This window comes from Phodopus roborovskii, unplaced genomic scaffold, assembly GCF_943737965.1.
Source record: "Phodopus roborovskii unplaced genomic scaffold, PHOROB, whole genome shotgun sequence".
NCBI lineage: Eukaryota > Metazoa > Chordata > Mammalia > Rodentia > Cricetidae > Phodopus > Phodopus roborovskii.
In genome coordinates this window covers 23906225-23926784 of record NW_026126558.1, presented here as the reverse complement: position 1 = coordinate 23926784, position 20560 = coordinate 23906225, and the positions used below count along the sequence as shown (strand labels likewise).

General features: G+C 44.1%; 1 protein-coding gene across 1 annotated transcript; it reads left to right on the top strand.

The window, feature by feature from the left end:
- Positions 1 to 4882: 4882 nt before the first annotated feature.
- Positions 4883 to 11959, top strand: LOC127234561 (acylcarnitine hydrolase). Its single transcript, XM_051201552.1, has 12 exons — positions 4883 to 5068; positions 5695 to 5905; positions 7030 to 7171; positions 7823 to 7956; positions 8038 to 8296; positions 8990 to 9088; positions 9296 to 9436; positions 9558 to 9638; positions 9868 to 10012; positions 10368 to 10505; positions 10914 to 10986; positions 11419 to 11959. The coding sequence occupies exons 1-12, from the start codon at positions 4993 to 4995 to the stop codon at positions 11603 to 11605; spliced, it is 1686 nt and encodes a 561-aa protein (XP_051057509.1). The 5' UTR covers positions 4883 to 4992; the 3' UTR covers positions 11606 to 11959.
- The last annotated feature ends 8601 nt before the right edge of the window (positions 11960 to 20560 follow it).

The following is a 20560-nucleotide window of genomic DNA, read 5'->3' as shown; positions in this document are numbered from 1 at the left end:
CAAGGTAGGTGGCTTTTATGAGCTCAAAAATTAAAGGGTCAGCCTGTAATATATACACACACTGCATCTCAATTGCATATATGCATAGATTGATACATGTAACATTCATACATGAGTTTGTATATATGATAACCTATTTGGCTTATTACCAATATGAATTTGTTCATAATTCTGGATACCATTAATTCTAAAGTTAAGGTACCATCAGATGTCCTATATATTGAGGGTAGCTTTCTCATCCAAATATCATTCTTTTTCATTACAGTGGGCTGATGGAACAATCATGATGCCTGTGACCTGAGCTTCCTATGGGGCCCAATTCTTAATATCCTCATTATAGAGTACAGGTTTGAGTTGACCTGATAAAAGATGCCATAGAGGCAAAGGACAAGGTCAGACAGAGAATGGAAAAGCTGTACTGGTAATTCAAATATATCAACAGGAGTATATTTACTGAGCCCCAGGACAAGTATGCGCTTAACAGTTCAAGAAAAAGTCAAACTATCTTTCATTATGAATACACCATTTTGCATCTCTTCCAGCCATGTGTGTGTGAGCGTGCCAGTGGCTCCATGTCTTTGCCAACACTGAGTATTTGCATATGCAGTAGTATCTCCATAAAGAGGATTCTGTAGACTCTACTCCCACTCTCACTTCTTGCCTACAAATGAAAGGGTCCAGATCCACCCCCTACACCATACACACAGAATTTGAAGGTCTTCCTCATTCTACATGTTTATTATGGTCTTCACCATCATCCAATAAAGTCAGAGCACATGGGGACCTTCCCTCAAGTCATGCTAGACAGCAGCCCAGGTTTAAGAGGATAGACCAGGCATGTTATCCAGGTAATACAAAGAAACCACTTCCATGTCTTTGAGCTTGGAAGAACCAGAGGACGGTGGATAGACCTTTCAGCTCCCAAGTCCCAGATGTTCACCAGAAAAGGAATTGAGGAGAAAGAGAACATCTGCCTAGGCAGGGCTTGGAAGTACAGAGGGTGGAGGGGAGACACTAAATCTATAGCATTCATGGATGGGATGATTTTTATATTCCCCATTGCAAACACCAGGGGACAGATGACTATCTTTTAGCCTTGGCTCAGCAGCTGGGCAGAGGAGATCCCTTCCTTTGAATGCAAGAGGATTGCTGCCTGACACTTTTATTGGAGCTTCAAGGTGTTATCGAATTCCTGCTGCACACATGCATCAGTGAGGTCTCCATTTCTGCTTACGTACAGGACACTTCACCAAATGGTCTTTAGACTTTCAGTAGCTGTGTCATTGTATTTTAATAATGTCTGATCTTAAGTGATTTCTGTGCAATCAAATTTGCCCACTTACTAGCATAGATGGGTAAATTTTTCATAAAAATATGAGCTATGCAATCGCTTTCAGGTAAGTGTGAGTCTCCTTCTTTCACTGGAAGAGGTTACCTTGACTCATCTCTGTCAATCATTGCCTAGTCTCTGCTTCAGGGCAACCACTTTCTGATGCTACAGTTAAGAAACTGCAAACATTTAAAAACATCAGAGTCCTGGCTATTCTATCTCAGAAAAGGACTCCTATGTACTGATACTGTTACTAAGTAAAACATCATTAAGATTCAAGTGTGCTACAGCCAAGCACTGGGCTGAGCTCAGGGAGTCTTGCTGAAGAAAGGGGAAGGATTGTACAAGCCATGGGGTCATGACAGGGGAACTCACAGAGACAGCTGACCTGAGCTCATAGTAGCCCATGGACCCCTGGCCAACAGTTAAGGAGCTTTTATGAGACTGACCTAGGGCCTATGCATGTGTGTGACAGTTGTGTAGCTTGGTCTCTTTGTAAGGCTCCCAGGAGTGAGATCAGGACCTGTCCCTGGTAATTAGCTGGTTTTTGAGAACCTGTTCCCCATGCTGGATTACCTTGCCCAGACTTTGATGCAAGAGGAGGTGCTTGGTCCTGTCTCAACTTGATGTGCCATGCTTTGTTTAAGCCTAAGGAAGACCTGCCCCTTTCTGAATGGAGACAAAAGAAGCTTGGAAGGGGGTGGCAGTTGGGATGGGAAATAGGAGCAGGGAAGGGGCTGCCAGGAGGAGAGGAGGGAGGAGAAACTGTGGTCAGTAGTTAAAATAAATGAAAAATGTTATTTCAACTAAAGAAAATGTAAAAAAGAAAGAAAATTGAAAAAGGAAAAAAAAGATTCAAGTGTGCTAGTGTGCTATATTTGGTTAACAGTGTCATTCCATATATGCACACAACAGTTTACCCAATTCCTAGCTAACTTGCATCTGAGTGACCAGATTTGAATACGTTTAATCAAGCTCTTATGAACTTTAGAAGTATGCATTTTTGTGTTTGGTATTTTTAATTCCCTGAACCAAAGATCTGGGAGTAGAACTACTCAATCACAGAGTGTTTTATTTTTTAAATTTCATTTTACATTCCAACCATAGTTCTCCCTCCCATAACTTCTCCCGTCCCACCTCACCTCCTCCCACCCCCCTCACTTCCTCCTTAGCCCACCTCCAGTCCACTCCTTCCATGAGGAGTCAACACAGTCTGCCACAATAGGCTGTCCAGGTCCCTCTCCCATGCCTTAAGGCTGAGCATGGCATCCCACCATAGGGAGCGGGCTCCAATAAGCTAGCTATTGTAACAGGTTTGTATCATGGTCCTACTACCAGGGTCCTCTCAGATAGCTCAAGTTTCACAACTGTCTCCCACATATGGAGGGCCTAGTTGGTCCCCTGGGGGCTCCACAGTTGTAGGTCTAGAGTTCATGAGTTTCCACAAGCTTGGTTCAGCTGTCTCTGTATATTTCTCCATCCTGATCTTCACCTCCCTTGCTAATATATTCCCTCCTACCACTCTCTTCAACTATAGTCCCAAAGCTTGGCCTGGCTCTTTGTTGTGGATATCTGTGTCTGGTTCCATCAATTACTGGATGAAGGCTCTTATGATGATAGTTGGGGTATTCACCAATCTGATTACAGGGGTAGGCCAGTTCAGGCATCATCTCCATTATTGCTATCTTAACTTTTAAGGGAATGAATTGCCATCTATAATGGCCATATCATTTTATATCTCTTCCAGCAGTGTATGATAGTACCAATAGCTCCAGGACTTTGCCAAACTTGTTTTTATGGGTTTTAAATCTGGTTGTATTGAACAGGAATATAGTAGTATCTTTTAAAGGAATTTTCATGGACTTAAGCCTCTACAATCTTCTCTTTTTCTATCATCTCTTTTTCTACCTTTCATGCTCTCCCTACTCACTCTCTGCCTCCCTCCACACAACAGAATCTTGGGTGTCTTCTTTAATTTTTATACTGAGGTCATGACCGTCATCAGCACAGGGCCTCTGAGTGATGCTAGAGTGAGTAACAGAGCACACAGGGATTTCTGTAGATGAGCTACAAAAATTACTGGAATTAAGAAGCTCAGGGATGCCCAGGATTCATTGGGAATCTGGTTCCTTCATCCCAGAATTGGAGGAACTGGCAACTTTTCAGCTATCAGATCTTCCTTTGTTTGGGAACTTGGAGTAGAGAGAACACCTGCCAAGAAAGGCTAGTACCACAAACAAGACAAGAGTGCATTGGGGTGGCAGTGATTAGAGGAGGAAAGAAAAGCTGAGCTTCCATGTGTCAGGGAGACACCGAGGAAGAAGTCCCACAGTGGATGCTGTTAGGCTATAGATTGTTATTTCAACAATAAGATAATTTAAAGCCAAGACCAATGCTTGGAGGTACTAAAGGCTGTCTGATACTGATCCCCACACCACTTCCTGTAGGAAGTCAGTCTGGACTGAGTATGGACTCTTGATCCTGCATTCTTTGATATATCATGTCAGCATTTTATTATGATTCTGAAACTTCTATTTATAGACTTTTATCTCAGATTTATCATAGGTTCTGAGACCTCACATTGACCCCAGTGTTGGAGCCACCAAGGCATAGTAAATGCTTGTCTCATGTGATATTGATCAAGAGGAGGTAAGAGACCTTTCCTCCAATTCTGATGACCAAAGTTCCACTTTGGGCTCCATGTGGTAGAATTAGAGGATGGGCTTACACAAATCGTCCCTTCACCTACATGTGAGAGCCATGGCCAGGGAGAATTCATACACATATGTACATGAGCACAATAAATAAATAAAAGAATAAATTCAAACAACTAAAAATATTTGTTAAATGGATCAATGGGTGTGAAATTGATCTTGGCAGGAACTGGCTGCTACAGGACACATATCATGAAGTGTGAAGTGAATAGGAGCTGTTGATTTTAAAAGCACCAAAACTGTACTGTTTTGATCAAACTGTGGCATAATAACAGGGAGGTGTCCAAGTATACCCTAAGATCATTGCAAGGACCAGGAACCCTGGAAGCAGGCTCAATAAATTGAGTCTTCAAAACACAGTCTTGAGGATTTGATCACACCCAGACTTGTCTCTCTCCTGTGACATCTTGAGTGTGCACCTACTTACAGAAGCTCTCTGTCTCACCTGTGACATCTTGAGTGTGCACCTACTTACAGAAGCTCTCTGTCTCACCTGTGACATCTTGAGTGTGTACCCACTCACAGAGCCCTCTGACCCTCCTGTGACATCTTGAGTGTGTAACTACTCACAGAAGCCCTCTGTCTCTCCTATGATATCTCGAGAGTGCACCTATTCACAGAGCCCTCTGTCTCTCCTGTTACAGCTTTCTGTCAAGGAGGACAAAGTTTCAGTTAACCCAAAAGAGCTTCAGAATCTGGACTGTGCCTTATCAGAGGGCCAAAGAAGAAACAGAAATAGCAGAGGTGACTTTGCCTTGCCTCCTGGCTGTTGACTCCTTTTCATTTCTGACTAATCACTTCTCCACCAGTGAGGACTCTGCCCCACCACACCAAGTTCCCGCCTACATCCTTTTGATATAAATTCCTGCCTGAGCAAGCCTTGCAGTTTCTGCTTCCTGTTTGTGGCCATCCTATATAGCAGCACAGACTCAGGCCTGAGAGCTGATCATGCCACTGAACCAACTTCATAGCTGGCTGAATGCTGTAGTCTTTGGGCTCCTGTTTCTCCTTCTCCATGTGCAGGGTGAGGTTCACTAACCTGGTAGTGGGGAATGATTAGAGTCAGAGCTGCAAAATTGTGCAAAGTCAGAGGCTGAACTTGTGGGAGGGAAGGCATAGGGATGGGGGCTGGTGGAAATGATAGACTCTAGCAGACAGATAAAAGTGTGGGAAATGTGTGTCTCCCAGTCTCTTGACCAAAGACCACAGATTTTGTGGTTCACTGGCACACAGAGAGTAGGAGATATCTAAGACCATTCCACCCTGGGGGAGACAGTACAGAGAAAGATGCTCTGGAGAGTGCTAGACAATTCAAAGAAAAGTGAAGGGAAGGCATTTTCCCATCCTCAGTGTATGCATCTACTACTGACCTTTGGGTTAAAAATGACAATAACCATAAATTTATGTGGACAAATGGCTCAGAGTGTGTGACCTCATTGGCCAGAGAAATGCTCTGACACCCTTCAAAGAGCAATAGGAAAGGTTCCTGGCCATGAAGGATAGGGAAGCTTCCATACTCACACTCCACAGCTGAACTAGGAGGTCCTGGGTTCCCTTCCTGTGTGCACTGGTAACAGTGAGGTGGGAGCTCCCACAATCTGCTGGCAGCTGACTGCACAAAACTAACCCTGATGGCATCTCTCCACACAGGTCAGGACTCATCAGAGACCAGCCCCATCAGGAACACACACACAGGCCAGGTCCGAGGCAGCCTCATCCAAGTGAGTGACACCAACATTGGTGTCCACAGATTCCTGGGAATTCCCTTTGCCAAGCCACCTGTAGGATCACTGCGCTTTGCACCTCCTGAAGCCCCTGTACCATGGAGTGGTGTGAGGGATGGGACCTCATATCCAGCCATGTAAGTTCTGCACCCAGAGGATGTCAGGTCCTAGGGTGAACAGTTGCTCTGAGCTCTGAGCTATGGTGAGAGGTTTCCTCCATCTTAGGCCAATAGCAGCCTTCTCCCATTGTGGGGATACCCCATGCATTGTTCTAACACATGTGGTAAGGTTGAATAGAACAACCTTGCCAGTCTCCTGGGTCAGAGCTTGGCACCCATAGGAAGTTCGATGCCTACACTTTAGAGAGAAACAAAGATTAAATTGTTCACAGATTCTAATTGTGCCCAGTGTTCACTGACACAATGGCAGAGATTCTAGGCATTAGTTATGTGACCTATTAAGCAGAGACCATCCCTGAATCTAGTGAACTATACTTCAGGTCCTGAGGAGTGTAGCAGTGATGGATACTTGCTAACCCTACCCTTACAGTCACTCTGACAATCTATAGGGCCAAGCAACATTGACCAAGGAATTATATGTAATTAAGTCATTCTAGAGACACCATAAAAAAAAAAAAAAAAGAAGTTCCCTGAGAGCCTGTGCATGGGATGAAGGATTTCTCACTGCTCTTTAGGACAGGATTGTCCACTGATTCCTCTACTACCCAAGGAGTACAACACTCCAATACAGCCATATGTGGCTGTAATAAAGTACAGTAATAAAGCAACTTAGGGGAGAAAAATTCCACTAAAGGCTCCAGATTACAATCCATAGTAAGAGAGAAATCACATTGAAAGAGAATTACAGGAGCTGATTGCATTATGCCCACAAACAGGAACAGAGAGTGGATAAAGCTTGCATGCCTGCTAATTCTTAAGTCACTCTTCTGTTCTTATACAATTCAGTGAATGTCTCCACATACAGTCAATCATTTCCATAGAGACACCTAGAAGTCTCTATATCCTGAACTCAGAAAAAAAACAATATCCAGACCCAACATAACTGGAGGACTCCCTAGAAATCTGGCTTTCATGGAGTCTGTGGCCTTTACCTTGGCAGGGAGGACTTCAGAAAGCAATTATACGTGTTAATAGGTCATCATGAGGAGCAGCAGTTGAAGGTGGCTGAGAAAAGACCCAGACTCACATTTGATTTTGACCACCATACATCTCTTGGAATATCTGTCTGCTATTTCCATCAGGTGTCTGCAAAACCTTGAAATGATGAATGCAGAAGGCCTGAAGGACATGAAACTGACCCTGCCTCCCCTCCCCATGTCTGAGGACTGCCTGCATCTCAACATCTATGCACCAGCTCATGCCCACGAGGGCTCTAACCTGCCTGTGAGTGTCAGGACATGGTCAGCTTGGGGACAGGGCATGTTTTTCCAGATGGTTAGAAGAGACAAAAGCAACCTGAGCTCCATTGCAGTGTAGACTCTGATGAAAAGCCTTGCCCGATTTGTGTTAAAGAAAGCCTTCTCAGCCACACTATGCAGCTGAAACCTGGGCATGGGACACAAATCACTGAGTGATCAAAGGTTCTAGCTCTTTGGTAAAACCAGAACTCATGCTACAACTTGATCCCTGAAGAACCACTCAGATGCTTAAGCCTCATTGTTGAGGTCCCCACATCTACTTCTGGGTTTTCTGTTGTGCCAATGAGAGTTGATGGTCCTTTCCTTTTTTTTTCTTTAAATCTGCAGAGATATCCACAGAGACACCCCCCTCTGTTCCACTACAAAGTGTCTGAATAATGATGACATTATTATATACATAGAACAATTAATTAAAACTGAGGTACATGGTAGGGATATAGACTATAAATACACTGATGTTATTACTAGAGGACCCTGTCTATGACCAATGCCCTGAATTGTTGAGTATCTGTATATAATTATTAGCTGAGAGACACAGCGGATGATACTCTAGTAAGTAGTCCTGCAGAGCTTGGCCTGACTAGGAGCTTCTTAGTATCTCCCTTGACTTCTCCAGGTGATGGTATGGATCCATGGTGGTGCTCTGGTTGGAGGCATGGCTTCTATAACTGATGGATCCATATTAGCAGCCACTGAGGATGTGGTAATGGTCCATATCCAGTACCGCGTGGGTGTCCTAGGCTTCTTCAGGTGAGAATAGGTCTGAGCTGACCAATGGCAGCTGAGAAGACCCTAGACAGCCCTTTGATCCATGTCCCTTCAACTTCTCAGCACTGGAGACCAGCATGCCAGAGGCAACTGGGGCTACCTGGACCAAGTGGCTGCCCTACGCTGGGTCCAGCAGAATATCGCCCACTTTGGAGGCAACCCTGACCAGGTCACCATTTTTGGCGAGTCAGCAGGTGGCACAAGTGTGTCTTCACTTGTTGTGTCCCCCATGTCCAAAGGACTCTTCCAAGGAGCCATCATGGAGAGTGGAGTTGCCCTGCTACCTGACCTTATCACTGATAACCATGAGAGAGTCTATTCTGTAAGTGACTCAACCATCATAGCTGGTAGTCTGCCCCTCTGCCTTTATCTTCTGGTACTCTGGTGTTCTGTTCAGAGGGGTAAACAATGACCATAGAAAATAGTTTCTTCTCAATAATTTTTTAAGAAACTGTGGGGCTAGCCTCTACTAACCTTTACTTCATATTGGGTTAGTATGCTATCTGACCAGCAAACTGCTCATAGCAGCTTCAATCACTAACAAAAATAAATATGCATGTGCTTTGGGAGGTGCTCAGTGGTTTTTTTTTTTTTTTTTAAATGCTTGGAGTGAAAGACTGAAGACCTAATTTCAAATTTCCATAACTCACAATAAGCTAGAGATAATGACATGTATCTGTAATTCCAATGTTCCTATGGTCAGGTGGGAGGCAGAGACAAGAGAGTCCCTGAATGTTCACAGAGCAGCTCAGCTAGTTCAGGCAGCAGAAAACAAGATGACACCCTGTGTCAAATAAAGGGGTGTCTGTGAAGAAAGGAGACTTGGTCCTCTAACATCCACATATAAACATTGGCACAATTACTCCTTTTATACCCAAAACACAAAAAGATGTGCACAGCAAATAAAACTACCCTAAGCCAAAAAAAAGGGGAGAAGGTATAGTGTGGTATTTAAGGCAATAGCATTGAGTTAGAATTGTAAAAATTTGTTCTCCCTACTTGTTCCCCTTCACAGACGGTGGCCAACCTGTCTGGATGTGAGACCATGGACTCAGAGGCCCTAGTGCACTGTCTGAGAGGCAAGAATGAAGCAGAGATTCTGGACATTAACAAGGTAAGTAGAATTATGTATCTTGGAAGATCTAGTCAGACTTTGTGTTCTTTAGTTCTGTGTACAATATGAACACCAAGATAGGCTCGTGTAAGTGTAGATTCTCTTCCAGTGTGAGCTGAGCACACTGAGGCTAGGAAGAAATGAAACGGTGGAGGTAACTTAGTGGACATCACCCTATGTATTTGATTAACTTTTAATGCTCCTTAGGTCTTCAAGATTATCCCTGCTGTGGTAGATGGAATATTCCTACCCAGGCATCCTCAGGAGTTGTTGGCTTCTGTGGATTTTCATCCTGTCCCCAGCATAATTGGCGTCAACAATGATGAATATAGTTGGATTCTCCCCATGGTGAGGCTCAGTTCCAGTCCTCTGGGAGCCTGGAGACTCATATGTTAAGCAGTGGGAACTCAATGCATCTTTAATCCAAGTTTATCACATTCCACACTTAACATTGTCTTCTGCTATCCAGGTCATGGGCTCTGCTGAGACAATAAAGGGAATAACGAGACAGAACCTGCAGGCTGTTGTGAAGAATGCAGCAGCACAAATGGTGAGTGAGATATTTCTGGTCCTATGAAAAGAAGTCCCTCATATCTCCTCAGACAGTATCCCTATTAATGAAGGTCAGTATATATGTGTGATTCTGTGTAAGGTGATCTCAGAGAATGAGACATTATTTATACCCTATCTCATCTCAGGGCCCACTCTCCCTATAATAAAAGCTTCTGTCCACCTAACTGAGAACATGCCTAGCCTCCTTCCTGCTCTTCTTGGTGTAGATGCTGCCTCCTGAGTGTAGTGACCTGCTAATGGAAGAGTACATGGGGGACACAGAGGACCCACAGACCCTCCAAATGCAGTTCACAGAAATGATGGGAGACTTCATGTTTGTCATCCCTGCACTCCAAGTAGCACATTTTCAGCGTGAGTACATCTGTAACAAGGCTTAGGGGAGAAGCTCAGAGATGTAGGTGATGGGTGAGCACTGTGGAGCAGTGTGGTATCCAGATCTCATGTCTCATCATAGAGAGTGACATCTAGGTACAGAGGAGGAAATGGATCACAGATACTCCATTCACTCTCAAATCAACTAAGCTGGGAAGGCCATGAGCACCCTATAGCCAAGGGCTTTTCCATAACTAGTGCTCCAGCCTGGAGCTCCTCCCATGTAACTTTAATTATTTCAGGTAATTTAATAGTAAGGTACCTTGTAACCAAATATGTATCAGAAAAACTCCAGGTGAAGAACCACTAAGTCATGCTTTGTCCCCACTTCTAGGTTCCAATGCCCCTGTTTACTTCTATGAGTTCCAACATCAATCCACCTTCCTCAAGGGTATCAGGCCACCCCATGTGAAAGCTGACCATGCTGATGAGGTTCCTTTTGTCTTTGGGTCCTTCTTCTTTGGCATGAAACGTGAGTCTTCCTTATTCTCCTTGAACTGACTGAGGTCCCAGATGACACTTCAGGGATGCCTGAGCACTCAGTCCATATGAGGAAAAGTAGGCTCTGGGAGAAAATAAAATCAAATGTGTACCATATTATACCCTAAAAAATTATACCAAAATTAGAGTCTGGAACCATCTCAGTCTAGCCTGTGATGGAGATGACAGAACATTGGGACAGGGATTCAATTAGAGGCATGCATGGATGTTGAATAATGAAAGTAAAGAAGGGAGGTTACAAACACACACACACACACACACACACACACACACACAATTGTTCTGAGTCTGACAACAGCTGGGATTGTGATTGTAAAGCATGAGTTGGCAGTTGTATGGAATGTCATGACTTCAACATTTGTCTTCCTCACAACTCCAGTTGAGCTCACTGAGGAAGAGAAGCTACTAAACAAGAGGATGATGAAGTACTGGACCAACTTTGCAAGACATGGGTGAGGACACACCTCTCTCTCAACCTTCCAAGTGTGGGTCCTTATCTAGGGCTCCCTTTTGGGTGGTGATCTCTTCAGCATTCTTGGGTCTTCCATCACATGATAGAGTTTTCTGTACTGGATAGCACATTTATATAGGCATTCTGTAGGTGTTAATTACTGGTCATCTTACAGTTACCTGGCTCATGAGCTGTAGTGTTATAGTATTGTTCTTTAGATCTTACCTCTTAGATACAGACATAAAGAAGGTCAACTAGTCTCCTACATGGAGCAGAAACTAGTGGATGACACTTGTAGACCTATAAAAGGACACCTGTCTCATCATCCCCATTAACCACTGGCTTAATTGCTCCACTTGCCTTACCCAAATCAAAGGATCAGACTTTGAATCATAGTGACCTCACCTTTACCCATTGGGTGGCCTATCCACAGGAACCCCAACAGTGAGGGTCTACCATACTGGCCTGTGATGGATCATGATGAGCAGTACTTGCAGCTAGATATCCAGCCTGCTGTAGGCCAGGCACTGAAGGCCAGAAGGCTGCAGTTCTGGACCAAGACTCTGCCACAGAAGATCCAGGAGCTAAAGAGGCCACAGAGCATGCACAAAGAACTATAGTGCTCTGGTAGAATGGTGTGTGGGCTTGGCTGCTGATAGAGTCAGCTTGAGGTTCCCAAAGCATATTGAGGAACCCAGGTTGGTTCTAGCATTCGCATAACCTCTGAACTTGTCTGTTCTTCTATGTTTATCACAAATCCTCTTCATGTGACTCTATCCTGCTTGGGTCATCTTTAGTCAGACCTACTCAATAAATGCTCAAATTACAGTGTGCATTTGTGAGCCCCAAAGTACCCATCTCTTTTCACATTCCACTAGTACCAGGCCCCTTTCTTCCTCCCTTCATTTCTCATCCTCACTGTCATCTTCTCTAAAACCAAAACACTCTTTGTAATAAAGCAGAAATTTCATGAACATTGATATGTGTTCCTCGAGAAACCCATATCACTGAGTGGGAAGTATGAAAATCACATGCCTTCTTTCATCAGGTTCATACTTTGGGAGACCATGAATTCCAAAATTAAGATACCAACATAGTTGCTATATTGTGTTGAATAACTCTCTGACTCAAAGATGTTACCTTGTGTTTTCATTGAGTAGATGGAATATTTAATAATTCTCATGACCCAGGTCTCCAATAGGCCTCACTCTTAATAAAGTTCCATTGGGGCCTAAGTTTCAGTATAGAAATATGACTCATAGATATTTTCAAAACACATCACATAGAGGTTCCCAAATCAGTCACTGGACTTGGAAAAATCCCATTGTGTCTGTAGATTAAATATCATTCAATTTCTTTTTTTACATCTATTTTTTAATTTATTTTTCTTATTTTACATATCAATCCCAGTTCCCTCTTCCTCCCTCCCTCTGTCCAACCCTCCCATGCCCACCTGATAACCCTCCCATCTCATCCCCCCACACTCCACAGGGAGGGTGATGCCTTCCATGAGGGGTCAATAGAATCTGTCAAGTCATTTGGAGTAAGGACTAAGCCCTCTATCCTGCCTCTAGGTTAAGGGAGTATCCCTCCATGGGGAATGTGCTCCCACAGTCCATTTGTGTACCAGGGATACATCCTGGTTCCACTGTCTGAGGTCCCTTAGACTAATCAGGCCTTCTAAATGAGACCCATGTTGAGGGTGTCTGAGTTGGTCCAATGCTGGATACCTAGCTATCAGTCTGGGGGTCCATTAGCTTCTCCTTGTTCATGTCTTTGTGAGTTTCTGTAGCCTGGTCTTGCCTTTCCTCTCTGCATTTGGATTCCAGTTCAGCTCAGTGTTTAGCTGTATCACACTCAATTTCATTTAACATAATCTGTCCATTCATTGATACTTATTTTTTTTTTTCTACCCTTCTCATCATTCAACCCCATTCACCTATTCTGTCCCAAAGTAGCCACTGCCACTGGCATTATTTTATTCCATATGTATGATTAAATATCTATTATCTACTCCAGTGAGACTGTGTGTGTGTGTGTGTGTGTGTGTGTGTGTGTGTGTGTGTGTGTGTGTGTGTGTGTGTCCAGAAGAACCAGGTGGGTTACTTTGTGTCTGCTGAGGTTTGTCTTGACTTCCAAGTGTTCTATAGACATGATAAAGCACACAGTTGCATACTCACATCTGGGAAGATATTTGACCAAGGGGTGAATCCTAGTAGCAGGGTGGGGTATCACAAGGTCCATACATGTACAAAAGAGAAAACTGTCCTCTGTCTCCACCCTATTAAAATCCTGTGCAAGGAAGACCAACCACAGGACAGTATGACCTTTAAGGTGGAGATTATTGATTGTCCATCCTGGACACCATGATCAGAGAACAATATCCTTCAGGAGGACTGGTGCCAGATTCTCCCACTCTGGCCTGGGCTCACTATTGGACTCCTGATGCCAATTATTAAGACATTTCAGACATGGGGGATGGGATGGGAGGGTGGGGGGCATGGGAAGGAGGGAGGGAGAGATGAAGGGAGAGAGAATTGGGATTGATATGTAAAATAAGAAAAAAAATTTAAAAGACATATCAGGTAACACAAAGAATCTAGGGTGTGTCTTTGAGCTTAGAAGAGCTGGGACAGTCTGTCTCCTAAAGCCAAGCTTTTCCTTCAGAGGGGAAGTTGAGTAAAGAGAAGAGCATCTGCCTAGGCCAGGATTGGGAGCTCAAGAGAGTTAGAAGGGAGACACTGAATTGACATCATGCCTTGCTGACTGGGAGTTGGGCACAGCCATGGTTATTCCATTGTAGTGGAAACATTCAGAAAAGCACCGAGAAGGAAGGCCTGCAGTGCCAGGCTGTGGGACTCTAGACTTCTGAGGACTAGAAAGATAGAGCCAGGTTCTCAGGTGGCACTGATGACTGTCTAAAGTAGACACCCATCCAGTTCCCTCCATGAAGTCTGCCCCAGCCACGTGGGAACCCCTGCCCCTGTACTTGTTGGCAAATCCTGACAGGGTTCTCTGAGATTTGAACCTATTCATGGCCCAGTATCTAAGCTTCATCATAGGCTCTGAGAGTCCAGAGATCACTAGTGTTGGAACCAACAGGACCTAAAATGGATTGGCAGGTGGATAAATGACTCTGACCTGTTCTCAGTAGGAGCTGCCATCATATTAACCACGGGATAGAGGAGAGATGAAAAGGCATTTAAGAAGTACTGCACAAAAACAAAGTAACACCCAAATTAAAGGTACCATAGATCTAGGGGCAACAGAGACACCCAAAAAACACTCCATTAAACACTACAAAATGTACACTCTTCTTGGAAGTCCATAAAACATTTCTACAAAACAGATTGTGTAGCTGGGTGGTGGTGGTACATACCTTTAATTGCAGCACTCCAGAAGTAGGGGCAGATTGGCCTCTATGTGTGATCTCTCTGTAGCCTGGTCTACAGATAGAGTTCCAGGAGAGCCAGGGCTACACAGAGAAATGCTATCTCGAAAACAAAACAAAACAAAAAACAACAACAACAAAAAACCAAAAATCAAAAAACAAACAAAAAACAAGAAGACAAAAACAAAACAAAAACATCCCCAAAACCAACAACAATAACAAACACATTGTGTATTATGACACAAAGCAAGTATTAAGAAATACAGGAATATTGAATTTCTATTTGATCACAATAGCATAAAAATCTAAATACACAGTAAAAGAAACTATAGAACATATACAGTCATGTGGAGATAAACAATGTGTTACTGAATGATGATTTCATCATTGAGTGAAATCAAGAAGAAAAGTGAAAAATGTGTAGAATCAAATGAAAAGGGAAAACAATGCCAAACCCTAGAGGACACACTCAAGGTACCTCTAAAGACTAAATTAAAATTCAAATGCTAGGAAATGTCCAGAGATCTACAAGGATGACCCCAACTAAGAATCTAAGCAATAGTGGAATGCCCTTCCCAGATAATGAGATTGATGACTACTTTATATGCCATCCTAGAGCCTTCATCCAGTAGCTGATAGAAGCAGAAGCAAACACCCAGGGCTAAGTACTGAGCTGAACTCCTGGAATCCAGTTGTAGAGAGGAAGGAGTGATGAACAAAGGGGTCAAGACCAGCCTGAGAAAACCCACAGATACATGACCTGAACAAGGGGGAACTCATGGTCCCCAGACTGACAGCTGAGAAACCAACATAGGACCAAACCAGTTCCCATGAACGTGGGTGTCAATTAGGAGGCCTGGGCAGTCTATGGGGCCTCTGGTAATGGATCAGTATTTATCTCTAATGTACAAATGGACTTTGGGAGCCCATTCTACATAGAGGGATACTCTGTTAGCCTAGACACACAGGGGAATGCCTAGGTTTTGCCCCAAATGATGTGATCCCCCATGGAAGGCCTTAACCTCCCTGGGGAGCAGAAGGGGGAAGATGAGATTGGGGGTTGGTGGAGTGGATGGAAGAATGAGAGGGAGAGGGAACTGAGATTGATATGCAAAATAAGATTGCATTAAGATTTATATTAAACATAATCTACAATATAAAAAACTCAAATGCCCGCCCCTTCTGCATCTGGGGGATCCTTATACAAGCAAGATCATAATCACAGCTTTGCCTGCCTGCTCTCCACTACAAAAGGCACATTTGACCTGTGAATCTGAGGACCATAAACAAGGGACTAGAGGTTGGGGCAAGGGTTGCTGGTATCTAGAATAGCTCCAGAGCTCATGCTGTGCCTTCCAAGGGAACCAAACAGTGAGAAAATCCAGCAGCTATGGCTTCCACCACCTGATAAGCTCTGGCTCTATTCTGTCTTGTGAGTGCAGCTCTCCTGCAGCTGCCACTTTGTCCCCAACTGCTTGCCTCCACCTCTGTGGGTACAAATCCAGCATGGACAAAGCCTGAAATATCTTCCTCCTGGGAAACATGGTGCATCCACTGCAACACAGACTCAGACCTAGGAAGCAATCATGCCAGCCACTGGAACAGTTTCCTGAATGTTGTGGTATATGGATGTCTACTTCTCCTCTGTGTGCATGCTAAGACTCCATAAGGGAGTGGGGTGGGGTACTGACTGGCATCAGAGAGTCAGACTGTGAGGTTGGTGGCAAGGGACAATGGAGGAATACACTAATAGAGACAGCAGATGGCAGTGAGGGAAAGTGCCTGACTTAGGGTTTTCATTGCTGTGAAGAGACTCTATGACCACACCAACGCTAATAAAAAAAATTTCCTGGCCCTAGAGCACACATTTCCTAGACCAGTGCTTGTCACCCTTCCTGGTGCTGCAACCAGTTAAAACAGTTCTTCATCTTGTGGTGACCTCCAACCATAAAATTATTTTGTTCTATTTCATAATTGTAATTTTGTACTGTTGTGTATAGTAATATAAATATTTGTGTTTACTGGGGATCTTAGGCTATGCCAGTGAAAGGGTTGTTTCAACCCCAAAAGGATCCTGACCCAGACTCAAAGAATATACAAAAGCAAAGGGTGTTTGTTTATGCCAGCATGTGCAGCAGGGTCAACCACTTGTGCAAAATGGCAATCCAGAACAAAGGCACACAGTGTGGTCCTTTTAAGCATAGTTCGGGGTATTTCAGGAGCAGTTATGTCATTTCAAACATAATTGGTTAAGCAAACAGCAGTTACACTGGTATACTCTTCATTGGCTGAGGTTTAGTCATCAGTTCTGGTCCTACTTGCACAAGCTTGGGCAAGTCTGGACATGACTGGGAAGGGGCTGAAGGATCAGACCTTGAGAGGTTGTGGGCTGACTAAGGCCTCATATGTGCTCTCTCCCTAATCCCTGAATGCAAGGTTGTTGTGGATGGATGGATGGATGTTGTGGATGCAATGGCCCTTTGTGGTGAGAGGCACCTGTTTTGTCCCATAACTGAAACCTAAATTCAGTTATGAGAGTAGGAGAGTTTAACCACTTTGTTGCCACATTTTCTTTATCTATTCTTCAGTTGAGGGACATCAAGACAGACTCCAGTTTCTGACTATTGGGAATAAAGCCACTATGAACATAGCTGAGCAGGTGGCCTTGTAGTAGGATGGGGGGATTTGGGTCTATGCCCAAGAGTGGTATAGCTGGGTCCCTAGGTGATCAATTCCCAGTTTTCTGAGGAATCATCTTATGAAAGTACAATTTGTTTTGCCTGCAGTATGGCTAGCAGGAGAAGGTGACATGTATCACATGGGAGTGGCCAACCTGAAGCCCAGGCCAGGAGAGGGGGCCCATGCCTGACATTGCCTGGATGGCCAGGAGTGAGATTGGAAACCCCAGAAGCCTAGGATAGAAGTGAACACACTGGGAAAAAGTTAATGAAACAATTCCTAATGATATTCTGTTATATTCATAGATCAGTACCTAGCCCAATCAGCATCAGAGAGGCTTCATCTATAAGCTAATGGGAGTAATTACAGATGCTCAGAGTCAAACATCAGACAAAGTTAAGGAATTCCTGCAGAAGAGGGGAAGGAAGGATTGTAGGAGCCAGAGGGATCAAGGAAACCACAAGAATATGATCCACAAAATCAGCTAAGCAGGCCTCATGGGAGCACACAGAGTCTGAAGTGACAATCACAGAGTTTGCATGGGCTGTGCTAGGACCTCTGCATATGAATTACGGTTTTGTAGCTTGGTTTTCTTGTAGGACTCCTATCAGTGGAAGTGGGGAGAGTTTCTGACTCTAGCCTATCCTTAGGATACTTCCCTCCTGCTGGGTTGCCTCACCCAGCCTTGATATCAGGGTTTGTGCCTAATCTTATTGTAACTTGTAATGCTGTATGTGGTTGATGCCCTGGGAGGCCTGCTCTTTTCTGAAGGAAAAATGGAGGAGGAGTGCATCTGGGGCACAGGGGGACTGGGTGCTACTGGGACAGTTGCAGGGAGGGGAAACTGAGGTCAGGATGCATAACAGAATAAAAAAGAGAGGTTCTGTCCCCACTTCTTTAGACCATAATCCTCCCACACCCCCACCATATAACTAACCTGTGTCAGACCAGGCTGCTAGTATTTGCAAGTTTTGTCAACTAGCTTGAAGCCTAATCACAAAACATCACCAAAATCAATCTTTAACATCAAGATGCAGAGACAGGTGAGGATGAGCTACAGCTGGGTTCAGGAGCAAGGCAGAAAGCCCTTCCTTTGAGTGCAGAAAGACTGATGCCTGGGATACCCAGGAGGGCTAGAAGGCATTATTGAGCCCCTGCTGCATACACCTCCACGAGGTTTCTGTGGCATTTTTGCCAGTACACTAAACACTGGGAAAGAGGTTTTTAGACTTTGAGTAAATGTCATGTTGTTGAAAAGCTTTATTATTGAATGGTTTGTATGCGCAGCTTGATTAATTCACTTAGAATATGAGCTATTCAATCACCCTGACTTCAAGTATGAGTATGTTTCTTTCACTGGTAAGAGTTCCCTTGTGTTATTTATGTTAATCCTTTTCTGATCTGATTGTGGCAGACACTTGACACTACTTTCTGATGAAATGGTTTGTAAAGAGCATATGATTTTAAATGTGACAGGCTTGGCTATTCTATCGTGGAAAAGGAATCACTGGGACTCGTTCCATTACTAATATAATGCCTCTGAGATTCAAGTGGTGCTATCCTTTGACTGGCTGTGTCATTCTGTATATGAACATGTTTTATCTACTCCCTGGATAAGGGTTTTTGAAGGATTTCCATTGTTTTGTTGTTCTTGATTTTGCTACTGTTAATGAAGCTGTCACTAAGTTTTGGGAACATGGGGTTGTTTGTATTTTGTGACCAGTACTTTCATTTCCTGTGCTAAAGCCCTGAAAGCAGAATTACTCAATCAAGCATGTGTTTAACTTGGAAGAAACTGCAAACATGTCTTTCAAAATGACTGTTCCCTTTTGTATCTCCTCCAGTCCTGTACAGAGCTTGCAATTGTTCCATGTCTTTGCCAATGATGAATATATTAAATATGCATAGAATGGTGTCTCTTGAAGGTGTTCCCATGAACTTGGAATCTCTGCTTCTAGATCTCTGTTGCAATGTCTGTTTGTCTGAGACTACCTCCCTGCCTCCCTCTACAGAAAAGAAACTACTTGGCCACCCTCTCTTGGAGGCCTGCTTTTTTCTGAAGAAGAAACGGGGCAGGGCAGGGTGTGTGGATCTGATGGATCTGAGGAAGAGGTGAAGTGGAGGGAAGCTGGGAGGAGTAGAGGAGGGAGAAGCAGTGGTCAGAATGTACTGTATGAGAGAAGACTCTATTTTACATAAAAGAAAAAAAGGAACTTGAGCATCTTCTCTAGCCCACATTTTTACCATGTATTTGGCCTCTGAAGGATGACACACAGATCAGAATATATGGGGACTTAACTCCACGTGAGGTGTAAAAGTCTAGAATTAAAAAGAAGCAACAGAATATGCAAGAAACAGAGAAACTGTTCCTTGACCCAGAGATTGGAGAAGTATGGACCTCTCAGCCCCTACAGCCTAGGAGCTCCTTGGGTCAGAATACTAAAAGTAGAATACTCACCAGGAAGGCCTGGGACCACAGATTGGACAAGTGTGCATTGGAAGCATGACACTCTATCTAGGAGGAGACAGGAGAAGCCACAGATGAGAAGGAAATCCCCAGTGCTGGGGTGTGGGCCCTAAACTATCCAGGGCTGGAACCATAGAGCCAAGGCCAATCTCAGCCAGCACAGAAGGCTACCCAGTGTTGATTCCCACACCACTTCCCCAGGAAGTCGGATGTGGCGAGGCTAGGTGTGAACTCCGGGTTGTATATTCTCTAATGTAGCTTACTAAGATTTTTATGATTCTGGGACTCCTGTTTTTGGACTTGTGTGCTTTAGCGCCCCATCAAATGCCAGGTGGGGGCTGACTCCTGGCTTAGCCAGAAAGGAAGTTTGCTGCCAAACCTGACAGCTTAACATTTGTCCCTGGAACCCATATGGTGGTAAGAGAGAAATGACTACCACAAATTTTCTTCTGACCTTCACACATACATGATGGAACTTGAGTGCAGATATATGTACATGCACACCTGCATAATACTTGAGTAAATGTGGGGAGAAGTTAAAATGTTTGTCATACTGATAAATGACTGTGAAGTGGATCTCAGCAGGAGCTGGCCATGTGAGCAGCCTCATTATGGGGGGGGGGGCGGGGGAGAAGAGCCAGAATTTGTGTCTCTCAAAGAAACTACCTTGACCTAACAAGGAGGTACCTGCAGGTCATAAGAGACAAAGGGACCCAGAGGGCAGAGTCACTACTTTAGGAGTTCTGACAGCACAAAGGAGTGTACCTCCTCACAGAAGCCCCATGTCTCTCCTGTGACATCTTGAGTGTGCACTTACTCACAGAAGCCCAGTGGCATCTCCTGTTACAGCTTTCTATCCAGGAGTGAGGACAGGGTTTCCAGTATGGCAAAAGAGAATCCAGACTGTGCCTTTTCAGAGGGCCAAAGAGTGAACAGAAATAGCAGAGGAGACTTTGCCCTGCCTCCTATTACTTCTAACTAATCAGTTCTCCACCAGTGAGGACTCTGCCCCACCACACCAAGTTCCCGCCTACATCC